Source organism: Ascaphus truei, chromosome 3 (genome assembly GCF_040206685.1).
Source record: "Ascaphus truei isolate aAscTru1 chromosome 3, aAscTru1.hap1, whole genome shotgun sequence".
In the NCBI taxonomy this organism is placed as follows: domain Eukaryota; kingdom Metazoa; phylum Chordata; class Amphibia; order Anura; family Ascaphidae; genus Ascaphus; species Ascaphus truei.
In genome coordinates this window covers 345,494,654-345,521,251 of record NC_134485.1, presented here as the reverse complement: position 1 = coordinate 345,521,251, position 26,598 = coordinate 345,494,654, and the positions used below count along the sequence as shown (strand labels likewise).

The 26,598-nt window shown below is 40.7% G+C and overlaps 1 protein-coding gene across 1 annotated transcript in view; it reads left to right on the top strand.

Moving 5' to 3' along the window:
- The window catches only part of LOC142490755 (homeobox protein Hox-A1-like), a 56,755-nt gene extending 33,895 nt beyond the window's left edge, over positions 1 to 22,860 (top strand). Inside the window, exons 2-3 of the mRNA XM_075593174.1 lie at positions 8,616 to 9,366; positions 17,253 to 22,860. Of these exons, the coding sequence (XP_075449289.1) occupies positions 8,616 to 9,366; positions 17,253 to 17,602 (1,101 nt within the window). The 3' untranslated portion in view covers positions 17,603 to 22,860. The remainder of the gene's footprint in view (positions 1 to 8,615; positions 9,367 to 17,252) is intronic.
- Positions 22,861 to 26,598: the final 3,738 nt, after the last annotated feature.

The window sequence follows — 26,598 nt, the reverse complement described above, 5'->3', positions numbered from 1 at the left end:
CTCCCTTCAAACCCTGGATGTATACTTCCAAAATCTTGCAATTATACATCAGGTGGTCAGGAGGATCTGGGAAATATATTATATATTCTTTTTAAAGCGGCAACTCACGCTGCTGTTTTTCCCCCCAAATTTTTGTTTCTTTTATTTTTTTACATAGCATTGAAGCAGGGGTCTCCGGAGCTGAACCTCAGTCATTTCAGAGAGCCCCCTGCTTCCCGAGAGACTTACCTCCGTAGGAGGTGCCTGTATCCACTCCGGCTCACTAGCTGGGTTCGTGTAATGGCGGATTTTACAAGCTCTCGCGTCCTTGCGGGCCAAGAGGAACCCGTGACGTCATCCGGTGGGGCTTCCTATTATCCCACGCAACGATGGAGCTTTAAGCTTGCCGGCAATACCGGCACTCCCTTCGGAGGTAAGTATCTTGGAAAGCAGGGGGTCGCCAGAGCTTAAATTAATGTGGTTCAGCCCCGGAGTCCCCCTGCTTGAAGCCTATGGGGAGAAAAAATGGGAGAGAAAAAAGGTCTGTTTGGATTGCTCCTTTAAGATAAGTTGTTTTATACTCCAAAAAGTTATACTGTATCTGTGGAAATAAAGACGAGACAGTGAGCTGGTACGCTGCTTTAGGCTGCGCTTAACCGCGTGACGTCAGCCATCACTGTTGTAATAGCGATTCCTGCTTATAGTGCAGGAGTCTGTACAGAGGGCGACAGGGGGCGTGATGGAGGCCTGGCCGTGAGCGGTTCGCCCTCTTTGGCTGACTCGCTCACGTCACGCACCGATCGCTGAAGAAGTCAAAATCTTTTGACTTCCAGCGATCACAACTGCGTGACGTCAGCCGTCGCGGTCGCACCCACTATGGGCACCCGCGACGGACTGCATGCTCGTGCTAAGGTGCTGTGCAACGTTGCAGTTGCCGTAACTGTAAGCGCAACCTAACACATGCAACCCTTCCTGCCCACCTCTAAGGGAGTTTACTTCGGTGTCTGTGTTATGGCTATGGAACTTTCTTCATTCAAACAGCAGCTTATCCACTGGTTATTCATATGATTGTTATTGTATTTTTATATGTGCATTCTCATATAAAATGTAAAGGGTACTCCATTATTGTTTGGTTTTGTGTGCTCTTCTGTCCCTCTTGTCTTATAGGGCCTTTGGACTACGAGAGGTTCGGGAACACCTCTTGAAGAAGATTGCACCATACACCAATAGACTTTACCCAGCACTAGAACTTTTTATATCTCAAAAGCCATTCAGTGTACCAGCGCAATAAGATTACCCCTCTGCAAACAGCCGCCTTAGGCCTTGAATATACCAAGTGCTGCAAGGCGGCAGCACTATTCGGTGATGTCACCCAGCGCTGCCACCGTGCAGCATCTTGATTACCGGGGAGGGAGAGCAGAGGAGGCGTGGCAGAGGCGTGTCCATAAGCGGTTCGCCCTCGTTGGCGGAACCGCTCACGTGACACATCCGTCGCAAGAAAAAAAACTAATTTCTCTGTCTCTTACCCAGCCGTCCGCTGTGCAGTATGGCGCGCTGCGACAGTCGCAGAGCAGTTTCATCGGATTTATGCAGCTTGTTTTGGCGATGCCGTGCGCGTTTTTTGGGTATAATCACGGCCTTATTGTCTTTTATACACAGTCTTACATTTAGTATACTTATTGCACCTTATATATCCATGGGAGTGTCCTTTGCCTACGCTGTTTGTATGGCTTCCCTAGCTGTCCACATCTCGCCCACTAGGAAAGTGCTGAGGTTGTATACTTATCAAGGTACCTCTAGAGTCCCTCTGCTCTGCAGCGGTGGTAGCGCTCCATATCCACGGGGCCCCTGAGAGCCTGGCCCCCTCTGTGATCAGACTCCTCATTTCAGGGTTGCCTGCCACTACGTGGCCTTCTGGGTGAGAGCCAGCAAGGGACCCTCTGGTGGGGATAGTCCAACTATGCCTAGGGGATGCGGCTTGTGGAGCTCCCTTTTGGCAAAGTCTGTCTCTCTGTATATACCCCGGAGTAGTATAAGATTATCTTGGTGGAACCCTATATAAACAGTTTACTTACACTAACTATAAAACAATAAAAGTGACCTTACTCTATCCTAAACATATGAGCTATATATAGATATTCACAGTGAGATCCCTCTTCTTCAACTCCTCCTGGGATCTGAGTTCCAGAAGCTTCCCCCTATTTATAGCTCAGTCTGATGTCACTGCCACCAGGGAGAAGGAGCGGGGCTTAACGTCTGCTGACTCACCCCAGCACCATGTAATGAGGAAGGGGCGTTACTCTATGTGGGACCACAGTTAACCCCTTAAAGGCCTGCTAATTCCAAAGGGGGGTTACACACATTATACAGAGATTGGCTTTTCTTACTTCATTGTCTACATAGAAAAAGCAAATGCAAATTAAGGGTCAGTAGTTGTATGTATTCATCAGCCAATCTAACAAATACTGTATAGAAGCCGTTTTTACATATACTCTATTATCTACAAGGTGCTCATTTAATCGTAACCATAATAACACCTTTTAATCCTTCTATTCCAGAGGGGCTCACAGTGTGGTTACAGTTTCATGTCTGGGATCCTCTTCTCCAGGCATGGTGATTTTCTACAAATGTTACACCTTTGACACAATGTCTCCAACAAACAGTAATGTAAAGATATGCACCGTTATTACACAAAGGGATGCATTCATTTTAAATGGTGGCACATTTTTAAACAAAGATAAACCCCCTCTTTTAGTGTCATGTTATCTGATGGTAACCCCTGGGGCATGATACAGCTGAATATATGTAAGTACACACACACACACACAATACAGGTTTGAAATATGTTATTATAATTATTTATACAGCATTTGAATGCAAAAGTAAGTTATAACTGGATAAAAAGGAAAGACGGGAGGAATAAGGGAATCCATGGACAGGACAGTTTATAATGTCATTGACATTCTATCACGGTGTCACTATGCTGTGGGAGGGATATGTTTCATGGGCCTTAGGTCCCCTTGTGTCTCTGTGCTTCTATGACATCCTTCTGTTTCACTATGCCATCCTGTGGTTGGAGAGACGGTCTCAAGTTTTGTCTTTTTGTCCATAAGCTTTACAGTAAGTCACTGTGTAGTAGGAGAAACTAATCATGTGGTGAAAAGGAATGCCCGGATTTCTGTGTCCTCATTCAATCTATGGTGGAAAAGACAACATAATACAGGCATACCCCGCATTAACGTACGCAATGGATCCAGAGCATGTATGTAAAGTGAAAATGTAGTTAAAGTGAAGCACTACCTTTTCCCCACTTATCGATGCATGTACTGTACTGCAATCGTCATATACGTGCATAACTGATGTAAATAACGCATGTGTAACAGGCTCTATAGTCTCCCCACTTGCGTACAGCTTCGGTACAGTTAGGGAGCCGGTATTGCTGTTCAGGACGTGCTGATAGGTGCGTGCGTGAGCTGCCGTTTGCCTATTGGGCGATATGTCCTTACTCGCGAGTATACTTAAAGTGAGTGTCCTTAAACCGGGGTATGCCTGTATATATATTGTTTTCTTATATAATACTGACAGTGTATGTAGTGCTGTACATAGAATTTTGTAAGGACAATGATTCGGAGCCCCAAAGAGCTTACAATCTAATTTTGGTGCCTGAGGCAGAGGGAGATAAAGTAAGTGGCGAGGTCACAAGAAGAATCAGTGTGTGTATTAGAACCGGGTTCACCTGCCTCACAGATACACATTTAGGGCCTCATGCAGAGAGCAGCGCTTTTTAAAATCTGGCCATTTTTCGGAGAAAATCGCGCAAAAACCAGCAAAAAATGGCGATGTACGAAAAAAGCGCCATTTTTTTTTTCTATTTGAAAATCTCGCCGCGCGGCTGGCGAGAACCTACATCTCGCCAGTTTTAAAAATATCCTAATTCAGAGAGGCGCGAACGGCATCTAGCGGCTGTTCGCGCCAATAAAATGGCGCGATTTTCTACAATTTGCTCCGCCAAGAAAAGTTGGCAAGAAGCTGGAGCTCGCGGCCATAGGAAAGGGAAAAAAATGCGCGATTTTTTTTTAACACATTTCTGCAGCGCGCATCTCTCCATTTTAAACTCGCCACACGCATTCATGCTATAACTTGCAGAATTTGCACATTTCTGCATATGGAGAATAAAACTCTCCAAAAAAGCTACTTTTTATTACCCTCGCCAATTTTTAAATTCGCTGCTCTCTGCATAGGCCCCTTAGTCTGATATAGATGTGCTTTTAGAGAGGTGTTAAGCTCCAAGGACCATAATGTGACGCATTTGAAGATGCTGGACTAAAAAATGTCATTTTAAAGGAAGGGATGCATTTTATCAGTAGACCGTTGAAATCTCTAAAGTCTCTTAAGATAAAAAACAAAAAAACCAGAGAGGGTTGACACATGTGCTTTTATGTGCTTCTGCCCCCTAAAACTGCATTAGGCAAATCTCCCCCTCTGCAGTATTCAGTATCTCCACTTCTGTAACCTCCAAATTCTTGTCACTTTATTTGCCTACTGGAGACCTTCTCTCCTTCAAGTGGAAGATTTTTTGCTTTAAACAAACGCCCAATGAGAAACAAGTGTCAGCAATAAACCTTAATTATAATCCCAGAAAACACAAAGGGGGAAGAAAAATGTACAATGCTAATCAACAAGTCTTTAGTAAGATGCAGTGCCATATAGGACCAAATGTAACTTCTATAAATGATATGTTTATTAAATTATTATACCAATCTGATTTTTTACTGTATAAATTACATAGTTTACTCTATAGAAATGAGGTTGCCAGCGGCTCCCGCACTATTCAAGAACCAGTCGCCCTGACTACAACCCTCCCTCCCCTATTGAGTAAGTAATCTCAACTTGTCGTATTTGTGTATCCCTTGTTTAGTATGTTTGTATTCTAATGCAGTCACATATATACCAATGCTTATGTGTTTACAGTTCTTTTTTATATAAGGGGGAAAATGCAATGTATATTTAGGAATCCAAAGCTGGTGCCTGGGCATTGCCAGAGGTGCAATAAATTTGGGTGCAAAGTCCGCTGTTTGGTTCCATGTTTGGGGTCCGGGATGAGGTAGTGGAGGAGCTTGGCTCAAGGTGGCCCTGTTGCTGTATGTTACCTTTTATATTTGTACTGTGTGTGTTGGAATGTAGTGGTTCTTTGTTAATAATATCCCCACTTGGGAAGCAGGCGTGGTTACAGCTGGCAAGGCCTGGGGGGCTTAATCTGTTGTGTTTTAATCATTACTTATGGTTTAATAAATTATGTGGCCTTTACCACTACATATAGTGTCTGGTCTTGATTTCATAAGCATAGTAGTATAGCGATAAGTGGACAAGGGTGCGTTTTAGGGGTTTGGTGGGGTGGGAATCTCGGGAGTCACTTTTCAATGCGAACTTTCAATCTGAAGAGGAAGACCACACTTAGATTGTAAGCTCTTCGGGGCAGGGACTCATTTTCCTAATGTAACTTTTATGTCTGAAGCACTTTTCACCTTTATGTGTTATATTATTTAGTCACGTGTATTACGACTGGGAAGCGCTATGTACATGGGTGGCGCTATGTTGGTGTGGGCAATAATGTTTGCATCAGGTTTTTCTGTTTTCTGTAATTGTACAGATTCAAAATGCCTCCAGCATAGTCATACTACGCACGCAATGATATGACAATAATATGGTCCAAGCAACTGTGCCTGTAACACTGATGACAAATGTATTTATTTATAAAAATGTTTTACCAGGAAGTAATACATTGAGAGTTACCTCGTTTTCAAGTATGTCCTGGGCACAGAGTTATAATGACAAATACATGGTTACAAATACATAGTTATATTAAGTGATCAGGGTTATACAGTACATTATATACAAGACATTGCATGCACAGTTAAAGATAATATATATTATAGGCGTATGTAACAGTTACAGATCAGATTCAAATGAGGGACAGCTTTTGTTTTGAAAGAACTTAGACTTGTGGCGGAAGTGAGAGTCTCCGGTAGACTGTTCCAGTTATGGGGTGCATGGTAAGAGAAGGAGGAGTGGCCGGATACTTTGTTGAACCTTGGGGCCATCAACAGTCTAATGCTGGTACGCCCTCTATACCCCCCTTTACTGCCCACAATTATTTGGAAGGAGTTACTTGCCATCACTACCAGAGGAGCCAGCAATGCATTGAAGAAAAGACTGTGTTGTCTACTCCTACACTGAAGGAGATAGGAGGAAGATGACATTTGGGTATTGTAGACTACAAGGTGGCATTCTAAGATGCTGTAATACAATCTGACCATTTTGTTTCCGCCCATACTCTGATAAAGAAAACCACCTTGATCATCATGGTTTTTTTTTTGTAAAAAATGAGGTCTGATATAATATTACCTTTTTTCAGATATGACGCTGACATTGTATGTAACACTGTACATAGAATTATGCAGAACCAATTAGTGCCTTGCTCAAAGAGTTTACCATCTAATGTTGGTGCATGAGGCACAGGAAGGTACACAGAGAGGTGGTGACTTACCCAAGGTCAAAATGAGAGTTTGCACTGGGATTTAAACCAGGTTCATCAACATCAAAGGCAGTGTTCTTACACTGTCAGAACCTAGAGAGAAAGCAAGATGGCCAATGGCAACCAGACTGCCATCTTGTCCATTCAGAGTGGAAGTAGATGACTGCATTGGAATCCTTCTGAATGAAATCTGTGCACTATCCAGCAGCAGTGGAGTGGATATTGGTATAGTTGTAATTTTCGGTTGGGACAAAACTCAGAAATCCTTTTCCTGCCACCTTCCAAGACATTGTATGCTCCCATTGCTACAATTATGTTCTTTTGAAGTTTAAATAACTTTTGCATAGTCTACACCAGGGGTGTCCAACCTTTTTTCCAGGTTTGCCAATAAAATGGCCTCTGTTCCACTGCCCCCCTCCCCAGGTCTCACTCAATCCCCCCCTCTCCCAATCAATCCCCCTTCACCTCTCTCACTCAATTCCTCCCCCCCATCTCCTCTCTCACCCAATCTCCCTCCTTCACTCTCTCTCATCCCTCCCCCTTCTCTAAGAATTTTACCTTGGGGTGGGGGGAGGTATTCGGTTCCGCCGCAGATGGGAGCTGAGGCCCCGCTGATGGATGCGGAAGTTGGGCCCAACTTCCGGTGCGGGCTGGGTGCACAAGCATGGGGTGGGAGGAATGGCGGGAGAGAGCCCCACAGCTGAGACCTGGAACTCTGCAGCGCACAGATGCTTTGGCGGCCAGAGGAGGAAACTGGTAGAGCTCCCGCCCCCCGGAGCGGCTGATCCCAGAGTGTTATCACGCGGGCCATTCCAGGTTGGCCACCCCTGGTCTACACTATACAGCATTATTACATCCCAATTATTTGGGGTATTTATCAAGGGTTCTCTACAAAGCATATGCATAAAAAAGAAAACTGTTTCTTTTTACTTTGCAAAATGGTGTGGGTGGGGGGGTGGGGGTATTGCACAAGTATTGCACCAGTTTTGCAATAAGGAGACCATGGATTTTACTCACAAAAGTATCCCTAGTATAAAACTGATGTAAAACTCATCAAAAGAGTAGCACCAGAATCCACAAGGGAAAACAATCCTGCACCAGTTTTGCCACTGGGAGGCTTTAATTAATGACCCCTCCCATGTTTATAATATATTATATGAAAGATAAATACACAGACATATGTACTTGGGTGTCTATGTGCAATAGTAATGATAGTAATGAGTAATAATAGTAGTAGTTCCTTCTCATAAAAACATTTATACATACTGAGTACCTCATTCACTTCCCAGCTCTACCTACAGAAGTAGCTCCGTGGTACTGTCACTGCCTGTGAGGTGGGTGAAACGAATTCAAATCCCAGTGTCCTGCGTCCCACCAGCATTAGATAGTAAGCTCATTGAGCAAGAACTTGCTGCGCAGTGCTGCATACATAGTCAGTGCTATATATTTTTATTATCGTTTATTTGTAAAGTGCCAACATATTCCACAGCGAGGCACAGAGTGACATCAATGACATCAACAGAATGACATACAAATATTGGCACACACGTGGAAACAAATACAGAAGGTAACGAGGGACCTGGTCCTGAGAACTTACAATCTAGAGGATATATATAAAATATATACGTAAAAGCACTAATGAAAAGTAGGGGGGGAAAGCTAATCAAATAAATTCATAATAGATGCACATAAAATAAATTCAAAATCCGGGATAGCATAGTAGGCCAAATTCCAAAAAGTGCTCCCCTAATGAGAATTTATTAAGCTACCTTGCTTCTATTTCCCTCAGCTTGCAATTATAGCAGTCAAGAGACTCACTTTATGAGATGTACCAATTCTGAATCTCCCTTATTGTGGTGGCCAAATAATCTACTGCCACAAATTTAAGATAATTGATTAAATAAAAAGTTGCTTACATTTGAAAAACGAGCTAAAAAAAATGATTAGGAAATATTTCCTAATTCTGCCGATGTGTATATTCAGGTGCATGCACTGAACATACATATATGTATTTGTGTGTGTGTGTGTGTGTTGTATACTTCTGAGTGTTACATGAAGGAGACTTGAAGTTACAAATTGCTGCAATTATCTCTTCAAACAGTACCTTCTATCCCCTTGGCCATTGGCCAGCAGCTGCTCACGTGACCCCCTGCCAACAGCTCAGATTTCAGCTGAGCTCTGCTGCTTGTCTCCTTGCTCAGGCTCTTGGACAGAAGTGTCCCAATTTGACGTGTTCAGCACACAGGGTCAGCATGAAGAGCCACCAGCACCGGCCCCGAGATCCCGAGACACTGCAACAATAATGAACTCTGTTCACGAGTTCATCTATGCTGTGGACTCAAAGGCTGATTGCCCTGGAAGGCAGCAGCCCCTTCACCATCTGCAGCAGGGGTTAGGAGCCCTCAGCTGTGCAGGAGAGACACGTTTTGGGGTGCTGAAGGATATTGAACTTGCTGTGCATCCCTCTATCTCCAGCCACTCTGTAGACAGGCAGCTCACCTACACTCCCCTACCAGACAATCCTCATCTAGGAGGTCTCAGCTCTGCACACCACCACCACCACCACAACCACAGGGGAAGAGTTTTCCCAAGCCCAGCTTTCCATGCAAGCTACTTCCAGCCACCCCGGGACTCTGGTTATACTGAGGGTGCCAGGGTGCCCTATACGGCTCTCTCTGGTCACTGCTATGCCACTTTGGGGGTGCAGCCCTTCCAGCCAGGTGAAGAGGAGGGATTATACCCGTCTTGCCCCAGCAAGAAACCAGAATTGGGGACAGGGTCTTCTCTAGGTGAACACAATGTAATCAAAGCCTTTGACTGGATGAAACTCAGGAGGAATCCACCCAAAACAGGTAAGTTAGTTTCTTCCTCATATCCCTCTCTTCTCTTTTCACTTTGTGAGGGTGTAAAACCCCTACAAAAACAACTATTCGTGTAATTATCTATAATAACAAATTGTTGTATGTACACCTATGTACACATTATGTCGTTATTGGAAGGAGGGGGGTTAGTGTATGGAGGAATACACTTGTATATACTAAGTATTCTTTTGTATTTAACAATGTGTGTAATTTGTTGTGTGCAGTCTGTCCAGTGCCTTATTGCTATGACAGCAAGACTTGATATATCAACGTTTTTTAAAGACAGGGTCATCAAATCAGGTCATGTACACATTATATAACTCTCATGGGCGAAAGGCAGACGTGTTAAAGATATGATTACATGGGGAATTAAGCCATTAGGAAATAAGTGAAAAAAAGCCCCTTTGCTCATTTTATGACAATGATGATTTTCAGCTTCATGTTTTAGACATATTTCGTTTAAAACCCACAGTAATAAACAAATCTTCATAGTATAAACTACAAAGCTGGTGAAATATGGTTTAATACAAATATGGCTTTTTTTATTCATGCAGAATGTTGGTTCCTAAATAAAAAGTCCCTTCCTGGAAATCTACGAATAACAAGAGATTTATACAGAAGTGGATTTCGTTTGATTTCTCACAGTAAAGAGTTTTAGCAGCAGAGCTGTAGGAAACTTTGTGCGCCTCCTACTTGCTTGTAATCCCCCAGGATATCCTGCTAATCCTGAAGAATGGTGTATCCACAGTCATTTGTAAAGAGGCTTTCTCCTAACTCTTTAGCTGTTTGTTAAATCCAAAGGATTAAAGGCCATGATTAGACGGTTAAAATGGTAATTTAGTAATGGGCACGAGTATGCACAATAGCATTGGATTCTTTGAAGTTATGGGTAGGCTCATCTCTTCCCTTGCATATATCCCTGTCATTATGATCTTTGCCTGCTACTGTTTGGCAGGAGGTTTTGCTCAGCAGTGCTCTCACTGTCATTGTCATCATTGTCATTTGTCACTTTTATTTATTATATGTTTACATTTTGAAATATGCTCTGGAAGTTTGTCAATTTGAATATGTTTTGAAAGTGAACACACATTTTAGCATGGCAACAACTAATTAGATAAATGTATCAACAGATCAATCTCCAAACACACTGACACATATATATATATATATATATATATATATATATATATATATATATATATATATATATATATATATATATATATATATATATATATATATTCAATACGGTGTATGTATATATACATAAATGCATATATAATTAAAGCATACTAAATAATGGTTAAGTAAATTAGGTAGTGCATACATATATTCATCTCTTGTGGGTTATGTGGGTCCTCGTGAAGGAGCCAGGCCTGCTGTATAATGAGACGACTTTGTATTTTAAGTTTGGAAAGGGAAACGTGATAGGAAAAAAACAGATGAGTGTAAATAAAAAATAGAATGCAATACAGGAGAGAGGATGGGACGATGAATCAAAGCGACCAAAGAGAGTTAGAGCAGGATAATAGCAGAGATAGTGACAGGGGACAAGAGAGAGAAAGAGGAGGAATCAAAGCAGAAATAGATCAAACCAAGTGGAAACCGTATGGAGAAAGAACAGCTCAGCAATACACATAACCGTTTCACATGGAATAAATCACCGTTCAATTTAGGACCTGAAATGTCCTTGATTTGCACTGAGATCTGAGCACAGACCTGAGCATTCACAGTGTCTGGAGGTGTCACGTGTGGCTGTATGCATGTGCTATATATGAGGACCTGCTATCTATCTCCAATACCATTTCCAGAGTATTATTTAGCAAATGTACAAACACTAAAACTTGCCATCAAATAGGCACCACTGTGTATCAAAATAAACATTATAAATATAAATATATACACTCAGATATATAAATGTGCATATACATGTCTGTATATATATATATAAGCAAACACATGTATATACATATATATATTTGTGTGTGTATAAGTAAATACACACAAACATACCCACGCACACACATGTATATAGGTGGCAGTGATGAGTAAGCCCTATTAATACAGCAATATGTTACCGTTTTCCCCTTGCCCGTAGTTCAAAATAGGCAATAAAGTAACTCTGTCCCTGCATGGGGCACAGGACTTCCAGTACAGAGCTGGGGGGGGGGGGGCGGGGGGGTAAAGGGTTAACCAAACTAACACTCTCTAAGTGGTAAATAACAACGAACCGTACTAATTGTTCTTTGGGATTAAAAAGTGAAAGCAGGGAGGAGATAAGGCAAAGATTAGATAGTGAGCTGCCCACACGCAGTCTGTGATCAGCAACACCCAAATACACCATAGCGCCAAGTGATTTATTATGTTGTATGTTTCCAACATTGTTTGCCAAGTTATTGTTCCAACTATTGTTTGCCAAGTTTAACCGAATTCATTCCGGATTTGGATTCCCTAAAGGTGTTTGGATTACCTTCACATATTGGTATTTTACAGTAAGCAAATTGCTCATGTGACTTACTGCTGTGTGTGGGATGTGACAGAAGAAGGGTTGCCCTGTTTCTCAGCTGCAGGTTTCCAAGGCAGGCTTAGCCCTCAAATATGTCCTAAATAATGTTGCGCTGTGTTAGCATATTTACAAAGTGTCAGTATAAGCATCTTAACATGGTATGTGTTATCTTTCTTAAATGAGACCACGCCTCTATTTATCTCATTTTTACAGGTACAGTGGAATACAATTAAATAGATTATAAATTATTATGAAGCCAAATCATACAGATACTGTGTGAATGAATATAATATAGATATTAATATAAAATATTAATATATAATATATATATTATAAAAACTGGAGCCTGTTCTTGGTAATAATGTGGAAGGGTTTTAATACCTTGTTCCAAACAAAGTTTGGCTATTGCTAGTTTTACATTTAAATGGGTAGTTCCTCCTGGGTCTAAAGAGGACTAATGTCAGTGACATATTTAATGGGTTAAATATAAGTGATTGCCACCATTTAAAACAATGATTAAACATGTTCTAAGAACTTGTAATACTTGCCAGTTGCTTTGAAGTGTTTCTGAAATCGTTACCTAATCTCTTTTTATGATAAGACTGTCTGTAAACATATACCCAAATCACATTTTGATACAGATTTGTTTTCATTCTGTTGTTTGCTTTCCACTAATTATGCTGCCAATATTAGTCAGAGATAAAGGGAAGAACAACAATTACCAGATTAGATTAGATGTGATGAGACCAAAGGAAAAGAAACATTAAAGGAGAGAAATAAGTGAACATTTTATTTTAAGGCTGATTGAATGCTTTTAGAGGAACCAATCTACATTGACGAGTTTAAAATAATCCTGAACTATTAAGAAATACCTTTTCATATGACCAGATCAAAAAAGTAGTGGTCCTAATATTTAAAAAATGAAAAATTATAGTAATAGAACATTACACTGTTTAATTCATCCAATAGAAGTGTTGGGTTATGGAAATGTATTTATTTATAAAATATTTTACCAGGAAGTAATACATTGAGAGTTACCTCTCGTTTTAAAGTACTGTATGTCCTGGGCATAGAGTTATGATGACAAATACATAGTTAGATTAAGTGAAAAGGGTTATACATTATATACAAGACATTGCATGCACAGTTACAGATAATATATATTATATATATATTATAGGCGTATGTAACAGTTACAGCCCAGATTAAAATGTGAGACAGCTTTAGTTATGAAAGAATTTAGACTGGAAATGTAATTGACATGTACATTTAACTATGTGCTACTTATTTGAGAATGGTTTTAACTAACACAGTGCCTGAGTGATCTGCTGTGTATTATACAAAACTACACTTAATATAAAAATACTTCTTAACATTATTAGTATGTTGTATTTTTAGTATGTCACACATCTGAATTTTACATCAGACGTTTGCTGTAAAATGCACATCATTGTGTTTATTACATTGACCGCTTCACGCAATGAGTTACTGAACCCCGTGGCATTGAAGGGGTTAATACATTTCTGCCAGCCCTTTGGGTAGAGATGTGTGGTCCCTATGTAAGCCCCTATTAGGGGTCCATATGAAAATAGAGATTAAGGGGGTTATTTATCTAAATCTCCCGCTTGGCAATAATTCTAATGCATAAAACACAGCACCAGATTTTATTTTCAAATTTAAAAAAAATCCCATTGCTTTAATTATGTTTTTCTACGAGTTGTGTAGGTAGTTACTTTCATTAGCACTATACCAGCTCCATCTGTCATTCACTCTCATCTGCATCAAATGCCTCAATGTAACAAGCACACTTTTTAATGGGTTGATTTACACTACCTTGGAGCTAGCAGAATTGTTTTCTTTAGAGCTTTTTGTTCTAGAAAAGAGAATTCGACGACAATTCCCCTCTTGCACTTCATTAATATATATATATATATATATATATATATATATATATATATATATATATATATATATATATTATTTTTTTCAATTGATGCAGAAGAAACAGAGCACAATGACAGCAGCACAAGCAGGAGTTAGATCAACCTGTTGCAATATTTATTTATAAAATGTTTTACCAGGAAGTAAATAGAAGAATGATAAATTGCTGCACATCCTTGTGCCATTTCTGCTTTTGAGAAAGGCCTGTGTGGCCGAAACGTTAAGTCTATTGGCAATAAATTAGTTTTTTGAGCAAATCCTTGGAGCCCTGATTTTCTTCCCTTCGTTACCAGGAAGTAATACATTGAGATTTACCTCTCGTTTTCAAGTACGTCCTGGGCATAGTGTCACATAACTAACTCCCTTAGGCCACGCTTATAGTGCCGGCGACAGTGACGTCAGGCTGCCGTCGCTGGAAAAATCAAATTGAGATGACTTCCAGCGATCGCGACCAAGCCGTCGCTCTGTCGCGTCGTGCTTACTAGAAGCGCACACAATGGCGGCAATGCATTTGTTTTGACGCAACGTCGCTGGCACTATAAGCGCAGCCTAACTCCTTCTTTTGCTGTAGCCAAATCTCTCACTGATACAAGCAGAGGAGAATCAGAGCAAAGGCACTGACTTAATAATGTTAGGAGTCAAATACAATATTTCCTGTAAGACACATCATTGATTTAATAACAATTTTCGGGGGGGAAAAGAAAAACTGCATTAAATGTACAGAAAAAATGTTTTTACTTCGAATGCTGCATCATAGTAAAGTCTTTTTGATGACAGTATAAGTTGGCAGCAGCAACCTGCTGCTCAGCACTAAGGGCGGTGCGCTAGGGTTGGCAGCAACGCGTTCTAGGAATGTCATTGCAAACGTAGGAGATCACGTGATCCTCAGTTGACTCGCATTAGCGGCCATATTGGTACAGGAACCATACCCGTTTTCAATGACATCGATTGTAAGACGCATCCCGATTTCAGAAATGGTCAAATGTGAAAAAAAGTGCGGCTTAGAATCGAGGAAATACGGTACTCCAAAGGTCCTAACTGTACACAGAAACTGAAATGATACAAACACAAAGCACTGAAAATACTAAACCTATTAAAATGTTTACGATTTTGAACATTTACTTTTAGTGTTTATAATTAAAATGTTAAGAACCTATTTCTGCTGCATTAACTATTTTACAGCTGGAGACGCTGCAAATTATTGCCAAGGAATTCTTCATAAACATTTTAGGCTATGATTACGAAATCGTGCTTAGCCATAGTATGCCTTACATGCCCATTCGTTTAAATTGGCTTAACGGTTTAGCATGATTTAGTAAATATGGCCCATCGTATATGTCTAAATATGGAGTTCATTTGAAAAAAGTAGGTGTCGTATATACTTAGGACTTCAATAAGAACATTTCATACAGCTATAACTCATCCCATTGGCATTTCTAGCTTAATATGTTGTGATATCGCCTGATGTATTGCACCAATACAACTTTCAGTCATGTGTACGTTTTTTTGCTATGTTGAGCCATGTTGTGACATGTTGTGTTGGGTCAACTGAGGCCATGGATGGACTAAACTTGATTCATTTTAGTGCCACAAAAATAATTAACATCTGCAGTGCTAGAGTGCCACCAGTACACTGCCAAGGATTCAGCACAGAAGAAGATGCAATGGGACTCTTTCCAAAAAGTTAATTTACTAAGTGGTTCTTTTTTTATCAGCATAACATTTGGCCCCAATTACTGGACATTTGATTCATAAAGCAGTTTGTAGAATATTACAATGGTAACCATTTAAAAAATAAATGTTTTACATAAAATGTCGCCGAAACCAAAAACTTCTAGAAAATGTTACAATGCATTAAATAATCAGGGCAAACTCCGGAAAAGCACATGCAATTTGTAAAATGCCATTTCTACTTCAACTCAAATACTGTCAGTGTAAAGAGCAAGCCCACCTGGCAGCGAAAGGGTTAAGATCCACACCTGTTTCCACCTTCTCTTGCAATATAATACTTTGTACACTTTGCTCACACTGAGACAGACAGACAGACAGACAGGTTTTTCTTGTTAAGGCAGCAGTTCCACATTGCTGGGTATACTGAGGTTACAATAAAAAAAAATGAGCGTGTTCAGCCAGCCTTACCTGCACTTTTGTTTAATGCCTGCAACACTTTTTGAAGAAATGTTTAAGAATTCCAAATGTAGGTCCCTGTTCAATATGCAGAAATGCAGCGGGGCAATCTATAATCTGAGCAGCACCACTTGTTGTAAAGGGCAAGTATAGGGCTATATTAGCGGCTATTGCATTTTCACTTTGTTTCACATCACTTTATTTTGTTGCACAAGTGGTAGGGGGGGTTTCAACGCTTCTTCTTTCTCCGTTTTTTTTATTCTACCCTGTTCAATATGCATCTCCATGTCAGGGAAGCTCCATTCTTTAGTGTATAGTAAATAGGGGTCAGAGCTGCAAAAGATCACGTATGTGGGGGCGATGCTCTAAAACAGCCAAAGCGAGAGAAAAAAAATCTTTTTAGTTTACTTCTGCGCCAACTGTAAGAGGGTAAATGATTAAGGGCAACGGTGCAGATTCGACACTAATGCACATAGACTCCAATCAACTTGAATGGGAGATTCCGTGTTGGTAGTTCGCATTACTGCAGCCCAATGAACTTACTGTACCCCCCAAAAAAGAGTCTCACTAGACAGATGTCTTAAAGGTTCATTCAATATCGTCCGAAGCGGCTTTACATGCTGTTTGGTGTTAATGGGAGTTTTCGTCCGATAATGGCTCTAACTGCATCGACTTGACTTTTTGAGAGGAATGCAGAATTTTATAACGTGTGTATGTAATATCTGCAATCCACATGCTACGCCAAAACACAATGGGTGAAAGAGGTAAAAATAACCTTGATATAGTGGTGTCTACAATGTTTCATACGCCCCATGAAGAATCAATGGCATGGGAAAAAGTTAATTGTGTCTCTATTAACACGTGTCAGTGTGGTAAAAACAAATAAACAAGAGTGGGCTATTTATCACATCCTTCCAGGTGCAAAACTTTGCAGTGAAAAACTGCAATAGCAGGAAGGACTGACCTTATGTCTGATCATCTTGCGTGACCTGGACACCATGTGTTTTGCTAGAAGTCGACAATGCCATTGTACAACACCAAATGATATTTCTGTGCTACACAAATAAATATAATAATAATTCCTAATATTAATAGTTCTACATTTGGTTACCATCAAATAATCCTTCCCTTGAGGGCTCGGTAAGGCACTTCACGGTACCTTTTGGATACTTAATATAACCCCCAAGATGCAAACAAGCAGCCAAGGAGGCATCATAGCAAATGGTCTCTAATGTCCAAAATGAGCATGCCTGCAATTATCTATGCATGTGGTGTTAATTTTTCTTTGTTTTTCCATCTGCAGCCAGACCAGGGGAAAGTGGATGGGTGAAGGAGCTCAGTCCTTCTACTAGGACCAACTTTACCACCAAGCAGCTGACTGAGCTGGAGAAGGAGTTCCACTTCACGCACTACCTGAACCGGGCCCGCAGGGTTGAAATAGCCTCGGTGCTGCAGCTGAGGGAGACCCAAGTCAAGATCTGGTTCCAGAACCGCAGGATGAAGCAGAAGAGAAGAGACAGGGAAGGTCCCAGGGAAGGGGTAGGGTTGTCCACTGGAGAAGATTCCTCCATCTCTGAGAAATCTGACACGTCCCCTGCTTCATCTCCTGGTAGGAGTAGTGATGCCATCAGCTCAGCCTTCTGCGAGCTGTGATATCTTAAACTCCACGAACTGCAGTACCATCAGCTTTCCAGATGAATATAATGTCAACAGATTCCACTCTATAATGAGATAATTTTTTAAACCAAACCTATAATGTCATCATATTCCACCCAAACAGTGAGTTGTGAGAGCATCAGGTTCCCCCCTCTGTAAACTGTGATATATTCAGACACACCCATGGTGCTTTGTGATGTCATAAAATTCCCATCCTACACTATATGTGAAGTCAGTTTTCCCCCCACTGAGTCATGATGTCACAGTGCCCTCCGTTTAAGTTGTGACGCAACTGCCTTGTGCCTCCATTTGTACGCCACAGTAAATCACAGAGAATGAGCACTCGGCGATTTACAGAATGGCTTTAAACCAAAGATAGGAATTTCTTACAAGCAGCGATATCTTATTAACATAAGTTTTTCATATAAGTAGTTGTACATTTCACTTCCTCTTTAAATGTGCTGCTTCATGTACAAGTATATCTATGAAGAACTATCATGGCAACCAACGTGCCCATCTTCAGGACAAATACAGCTAACTAGAAAAGTACACCAACCAAAGATGTAGACACTTAGATCTGAGCTATAATAGTTACTGTTCTTCATGTACAAAATGTTTTTGTAAGTTTTTTGGAGCAGCTACATAGTACAGTGTGACAAATACTACAGAATCATAAGAAAATCAGCATAATATGCGGGTTCATCCAGAGTTTCTCCAGGCAGTGAAGAAGTCACAGACATATCCACATCATTTACAGTATGTCTGCACTAGGGATGGATTCACTATTGATTGAAATAGTTTGCAATGGGATGAATAATTCCTGGCAAAACTCAGCATCTCTGCAATAGCATGGAGAACAGGAATCAATATTATGTATAAGTAGGGCGGGGTACTTCTCAAAGTATAACTAGTTCACAAATGCTACAGTGATGTTTATTTATGTCATTTTAGAATTACCTCTGAGTATGAAAGACTTTGAAAAGTAACACAATTGTTATGGAAATACCATAAATCTGCCACCAGTATGTTTGGCATACATACAAGGCTACAGTGACTTAAATAACATTGCTTGCAGAAGCACTTGGTCATTCGTACATAGTTGCTATGGGCTTGTAATAGTCCACTTTGCAAATAAAATCGAAGTTGAAGAACAGTGAATAACAAATAAGAAATTGCAGATCTTAAAGACCGGGGCGAAGGATGTTTGTAAAAGCTAAAAAGGGCTATTGCAAAAATTCAAAAATGACCCAATTTGCATTATTTTTTGCACTGCATCTATTTTCCAATCTCAATTTGCATCTTATTCCTAAAGTTTGTTTTAATTTAAGTTTTGCGTCCGCACAATAATACGATGCAAAATGCACAACATAAATGGGTGCAGTGCCAATAACGGTGCACACTGGGTCATTTTTGTGACACCCATCTCATTGCTAAAAAGTAATAGGAGAAAAGTAGAAGGCACCGGGAAAAGACTATAAAGCCAGTGGGAGAAAGAGGAAAAGGGGGAACTATTTACAGGTCGCGGGAATTTACCAATAAGCAGCAGAGGAATACTTTTAAAGAAACCTACCAAGCAATGTTGCATAATGTGGAAATCTGTGCAGCGCAACGGCTTGCAGACCACTTGAATGTTTACATTTGCTATATGATGCTGAGCTATAAGGCTCCTTATGGCCCATTTAAATGAATCAGCCACAATATGTATGTTCGAATGTAGGTCACCATCCATGTACATAGCGCTTTACAGCAGTAATACACGGGACATAATAGGAATAAGCGCTTCAGACAGAAAAGTAATACTAGGAAAAGGAGTCCGCGTCCCAATGAGGTTACAATCTGCTGGTAAGTGGAGAGAACTCACAGAGACAGAAGGAGGATGTTCTGGTAAGTGCGTCTGCAGGGGGTCATGGTACATGCATAGGAGCTGTATGGTATCAGCCAGCGGAGCTACGCATATGCTTCGTTAAAGACGTGTGTTTTAAGATGAGTTTTAAAGGTGGAAAGAGAGGGTGTCAGCCGGATATTGAGGGGAAGGGATGTCTTATGACATAGCACTGTCCGTAAGGTGGTTATCTATTCCTCTCCCAGCTGCAAAACGAAGCAGCAGCAATGCTAAAAGTACTGCCCCATATCTATCACAAAAAGTGACTTATATTTCATTGGGATATTTCCTTGGATAAATATGGTGCTGTTTGTTTACACCATTATTTGCATCTGAGGTGCTTTGACTAGCGTTGAAAAGGGAACACATATGGAGAATACCAGGAGAATGTGTACTACATGCAGTGCTAATAACACATGTACTTGTAACCCCTCTACTTTTAGCTCTCAGACTTATAATTATCACTGAGGCTGGGGCCTGAGTCCCTTGTTAGTTACTGGGCCACACGTGGCCCAAGGTCAGACAGCAGGAATAAGACAAACACAGTACGGGTAATTAGTTTACTAAACACTTATTACACTCAGACACCTTGTTATCCTCTAGATACAGAATTTTGATCCTCAGAGGGTCAGAAATGGTCCCCAGATCACTCAATGTGGGTATTTCTTGGAGGATGGGATTGTAATAGTCGGTGAGATGTAATATCTGAATTTGGCAGTCATGTGATCGTGTGATCAACTATGCTCTAAAACGTCCATATGTTTTTCTACTAATGCCCATTGGCATCCATGTTATGCTGTATATACCTATAACATTACACCCAGATGTGTGTAATATGAGTTAACAACTCTGATCTACAATTGCTATACCCGGTTGAACTCATAAACACCATATACATACATAGCCATCCTGATCATACCAGGGTGCATAGAAGAACTCACTGGGGATACACCTATATGCATTTGACTTGATATATATACCCTGAGATACACACACGGTATATATCCCAGTGTGATACCACGTCGCCACCCACCTTGGGGATTTTAAACCTTATTCACTGTAAACAATTTTCACTATGTGTATTTATTGATGTAATCAAATGTTATTTTTTTCTGGCCCTATTAGGACCTGTTGGACGTTTTAGAGCACAGTTGATCACATGGTCACATGACTGCCATATTGAGATATTATATCTCCATTCCCATCCTCCGAGAAATACCCGTATTGAGTGCAGCTTCTAAGGACCTTTTCTGATCATCTGAGGATCAAAATTCTTTATCTATATATTACTTCCCCTATGCACCTTGCGTCTCACCTCTAAATGTCACGTAATTTAGGAGTACCTAGGACGAGCGGGCGGGTCAACATTCTATTACCTTGTGATCCTCAGCAGAGGATCACTACCCACTGTACACATATACAGCACAGTCCCCAAATAGCGCTGTGCGGGTGTGAGTCAGTGGTGTAGTAGACACTCAATCCTGGGTATGTTGCCTTATGATGGTGCCGGCTCACCGTGGGAGATTGTGCTGTACTGAGCCTGTTGAGATACCTCCAGAGCGTGATCTCTTTTCCACTCTGGAACTGTAGCTCTCAGCTCCTGTCATCACGTGCACCCTCTCTGCAGACCTGGAACAAACCTGCTGTGCTCAGGTTCATGCAGATCTAATCTAACATGGCTGCCTTTCTTTTTCTTAAAGACTCCTGTCCCACATAGTCCGTCCTCTTCCACAGCCGTTATTATTGGCTGCTCTCATGTCCATTACCATCACGTTGGAGAGGAACCTGCCAGGGGGCAGTGTGACAGTGTGTGAGCGCGCATGCGCACACACACACACACACACACACACACACACGGGTTACACACTATTTACAAAGGGCTCCCGGCAGCTAAACTACTGCAAAAATAAAAATAGCTAATTTAAAAACACCTCCGTAATATTATTTTCTTTGAATAAATCCAGTGCTGTGGCCTCAATCTTGCCCCAGTTTTGGGAGATTCGGATCCGAGTGGCGGCATGTCACCGGGAACCCAGGCCGACAAACACAAGTTGACTTCAGATATAGAGCATTTGGCCACCTTACCTGCTGATTATTTTCCTTTTGTACGCTGAAACATTAACTCCAAATGAATGTATGGCTATTATATTACCTCTTCTGTAACACACAAATAATCAACAAGTGCGCTTTAAGAGGTGGCAGCTTTTAGGCAGAAGCCGGGCTGCACCGTTCAAAGCCTTGCTGGTGTGTTTGACGATACCATCATTCAAAAAGAGCAATGATAGGGCTTCTTACAATCAGTGGTGGAACCGTTTAGAATCAATGGTATTATCAAACGAGAGGTATTGCTTACAAGTTTTGGAGAAGGGAGCACCTTGTTATTTTGATGTATCCATACACTCCAAAAGCACAGAATGCTCTGTAGGGCAATGGGGACTGTTTATCAAAGTCTCACCCAGCCGAAAAACTGCACCAGATTTAGCCAAGTTAAAGATCCTATTGTTTTTAGTGGGATCCCTTTTCTTTGATAAATCACAATTTGTAGCTGGGAGAATTGATCCCTTTTGACATATAGACCCCGAAAGTGTACCCATCCATTGTCTGCTCTACCAGTAGCACAGGATCTGTGTATCAAGGCAGAATAGGTGAACTTTTTTACAGAACAAATTCAATTTATTTCAGCTGGAACGTGTTTCTTTAATATATCCAGTGCTGTTTTTGTGTCCCAGAATAACACCAATGTTGCCTCAATGAATGTTGATACATAAATCCTATTATTTTTTGTAAGCAGATGAGAAATCACAAGAATCGACAACAAATACAAATGTTAATAAAAAAAAATTAAAATACAAGATCAAAAATGAAGATTGGCAGAATAAACGTGATACCCACTTGAATATGCTCACAATGTTACAGATAATCATTAATAACGCCAACCAAGAAAAACATTTTATTTGTAATGAGGAGGAGGGCGCAGCCAAAGTACAGGTGAAATAACGAAGCACAGAAGGAAAGAATTCAGCATTCTTTAATATGCTGCATGCTATTTTTGCTCAATAGCACGGACATTTAAACAGTGCTGTGCAATAGACATAGACATAGACATTCCACGTCTGCTGGCAGCCAAGGGGTTCATACATGAACAGATATGTTGGTGGAGAAGCACTGACTGCACTACACAGCTAAGGGGAGATTTGCAATGCACTGACTACATATCATTGTGATGTAATACTGTGAAACACAACGCTACCTCTGTTTGCTTTGACTATCAAATGTTAAATACAGGTTTTCCTTTACTAATAAAACTGAAATCTGTTCTTATAGCTACCTAATACATGCATATGTGTGTGTACATATATTTGACATAAATTGTTAGTCCAAATAAAAAAGGTATCACCTAATCCTGAAGAACTCATTTATTCTGCACTATCGCAACTGGACTAACGTGTGTGTGTGTGTGTGTGTGTGTGTGTGTGTGTGTGTGTGTGTGTGTGTGTGTGTGTGTGTGTGTGTGTGTGTGTGTGACATTTCTTGTTTTTTTTATTTAGCGAATAGCGTTAAAGTTTATTCACAGATCCGATGCATCATGCGAATCAGATTAAACGTCCTCTGCCCGTATTTCCCCGCAGCACATACAGATGTAGCAGACTTCATTGCTCCCACGGATCACGCAGCATATCTCCTTATAACGCGGACGATCAAAGGGATTCCATAGCATTTAATGGCAGTGATAACGCTGAATATCCCACCATAACACGTCAGCAAGAACAATAACCTTAAAGACATCTATACTCGTCCTTAACAGTTATAACATTAGTCCTTATGCTTGGGTCCTGCTCAGCCTGCTTGGTTTACCTAAATCTAAAGTGATCTACACGGCTGATCCAGCAACATGTAAAGTGCCCGTCTTGGAACTTCACAAGGCTTCAGGCATGTTATGGCCATAATGGTTTCCTTGAACGTAAAATTATTTATGCAACAATGTACAACATACATGGTCTGTTTCATTAACATTCATTCCGACTTTCTAGGCTTTTACCATGGCAAACGCGGTATTAGAGGATTTGTATGGGTGTCCTTGTCCATGTTAAAATGGATGAGAAGCAAAAGGTGACACTGTGTGCCCATTTGCATGTCATTTCCCAGAATCCCTGGCTGCAGTGGAAGCATTGTATGCTAAGCTATAATGAGGAAAATCGATGTTACAGACCTGTCTGAGACTGTGCTCACAAGTGGGATTGTCATTTGCTCTGGCTATTATTGAAATGCAACAAGCGTCACGGGTCTCCGTACGAGTGCAAACAAATACTCTGCTTTCTTTCAGTACTGTATATCAGCAAATTACAAATCACATCGCAAACAGATTTATGTCCCATTATATAATATCAGATATCACTATCCTCCAGCATAGAATTGCAGAGTTGTGATTAAGATTTAATGATAAGGACAATATATGCCAGAGACCCATCAGTCTGCATTTTCAAACTTTGCCCATGATTGATGAAGACATACAATGATGCTTTATCCTTACCCCAAAAATCCTTAGTAATTACCAAACCTCAGGTTTGTCACCATTCTTATAATCTGGTTTCCCTTATAAAACGGTAGGAAATAGTAGGAAAATTCAGACGCATTATCCCAGCAAAAATATAAATAGAAAGAGTCTGATTCTATTTACAATGTACATAGACCTACAGTCTTATATTTAATTGATAAGACACTACGGGTTTCATGAATGTGTTTACGAAACAAAACTAAAGTACTTTGCAATCAGTATCCACCAATATTGACTTTTTAATCACTTTGCTGCATTCGCCAAAGGTTTTTCCCAAGCGACAATGCTGCTCTATCCCCTTCTCTGCCAGAAGTAGAAACTGAGAAGAGAGAGAGAGAGAGAGAGAGAGAGAGAGAGAGAGAGAGAGAACGAACAATAACAGAAATAATCCAAAAGATTGGAATCGGTGCTTCTGCTAACGCACTATACTGTACTACAGTATATAGAAAGACAAAAAAAAGTAGACACGCCAAATAGTGCAATTAATGTGTCCTTACTAGCTCTAGGTTTCACTTCCCAATGGTGCTCTTGAAAAAGGCTCCTTCGGGAAGTGAAACATTGAGCTAGTAAAGACACATGTTGATTAGCCAAGGCAAGAAGTTTTATCTACAGTAGTTAATATGGTTTAATATTAATGGTCCTTATGCATGCACCATTTTGTGCCATATTTAAATAATGCTCATTATCTCTCATGGTTGTGGGACGTCATTGTGGTGCAGCAGTAAACAGGCAATCTAAAATATATGTCAACAGATATAATGATTTGTTACATTTAAATCCCGTCTAACTAATAAGGATCAGATCCCTTCTGTATACTCCAGGGCAAGTAACCATTTTTACATACACTAATACTATGCTCACTGTAGCCTAATATGAATCTGAAAAATGTTATTTAAACATAGCCATTCCTTTCACACTGTGTGTGTATGTATGTGTGTATATATGTGTGTGTATATATGTGTGTGTATATATGTGTGTGTGTATATATATATATATATATATATATATATATATATATATATATATATACTCACACACACTTCATCTCTCTTTACACACTCACACACCTTCCATTGATATCTTATTCGGTAGTTAAAGTGGGATAATACGATGGGGTATGCAGTATCACTACTTTTGTTTTGTTTTTACACCAAGGGTACAAGGCATATTTTGTTATCTACAAACTTAGAATTCTAGACTTTTTTTTTTTTAAATAAAAAAGTTTTTTTTAAAAACCAGTCATCCCTTTCCTTTTTACATCATATATAATGTTTACATCGTTCTAGATTACAATCTAGAGCTTGGTCACCCAGGTTGACCTCTGATTTAAGGCACAAAACCATTACTTTTATTTAAGTCACTTCAACCACTGCCCTTATTCCTGTTTGAATTCTCCCTCAGCGGTGTCTGCTTTGCCTTCTCACTACCTGCTTTTCTTCATTCTCACTCTGTTCATTCATTCCCCTCCCCCAGTTTAGTCTCATCTCCAGTTTTCTCTCCCACGCTATCTCTTTCTCCTCTTCCCTTCCCGTGGAGGGAACTCATTGGTTCTTGTAGGTCAGTGTTTCTCAAGAGGGGTTACTAGGAACACAGGGGTTCCGCGGGGATCCCTAAAGTGTTCCCTGCAAATTGTACCAAATACAGAACATTTTTAAATGCATCTGATCTCAGACGCACTATTATTGAGGGTTGGGGTACCTTACAATGCATCTGATCTCAGACACACTATTATTGAGGGTTGGGTTTCCTTACAATGCATCTGATCTCAGACACACTATTAGAGAGGGTTGGGGTTCCGTACAATGCATCTGATCTCAGACGCGCTATTAGAGAGGGTTGGGGTTCCGCATAATTTCACACTATAAATATAGGGTTCCTTAACCATAAAAAGATTTAAAAAAAACACTGTTCTAGGGGCAGGTGCACTGCTCTGCAATGTTACATTCAGCCACCCATGGGTTAACAATGTTAATTTGCAGCCGAAGCCTAAAATGTTCTGCTGACACCTAGTGGATCAGAGAATAAATGCTGATGTAATAATAGTTTATTCGCATGTTGCAAGTAGAGAAATGAGCGCTGCACAAATGAGTCCGCTGTACCGGTGAGCTGTCCGGTCCAGGACTTTTGGATGTGGCCATTTTACCGCGACCAAATGACCGCCGGCGCTTCGTCGTGACTCAATCTGAAGCCGGGACCTGTCCCTGCAATCCGCTACACCGCTATGTTAAGTGCCTAAACCTCCTGCCCTAAACCCTTATCCTAAAACCTCCTACCCTAAGCCCTCACCCTATAACCCCCCACCATAAGCCCTTACTCACAAACCCCCAACATTAAGCCCTTCCCCTAAAAAACCCTATCCTAAGTGCTAAAGCCCCTTAAATTAACCCCCTAACCACTTAAACCCCTTAAGTTAACCCGTTACCCTAAATGCTAAAACTTACCTTAAAAGTGGCTGACGGGGCTCCATCAGCGGATAGGCTGTGGCGGAGGGTCCGTCTGCGGCCAAACACCGGCGGTCTTTTGGTTGCGGCAAACGGCTGCAACCACATGCCCCAT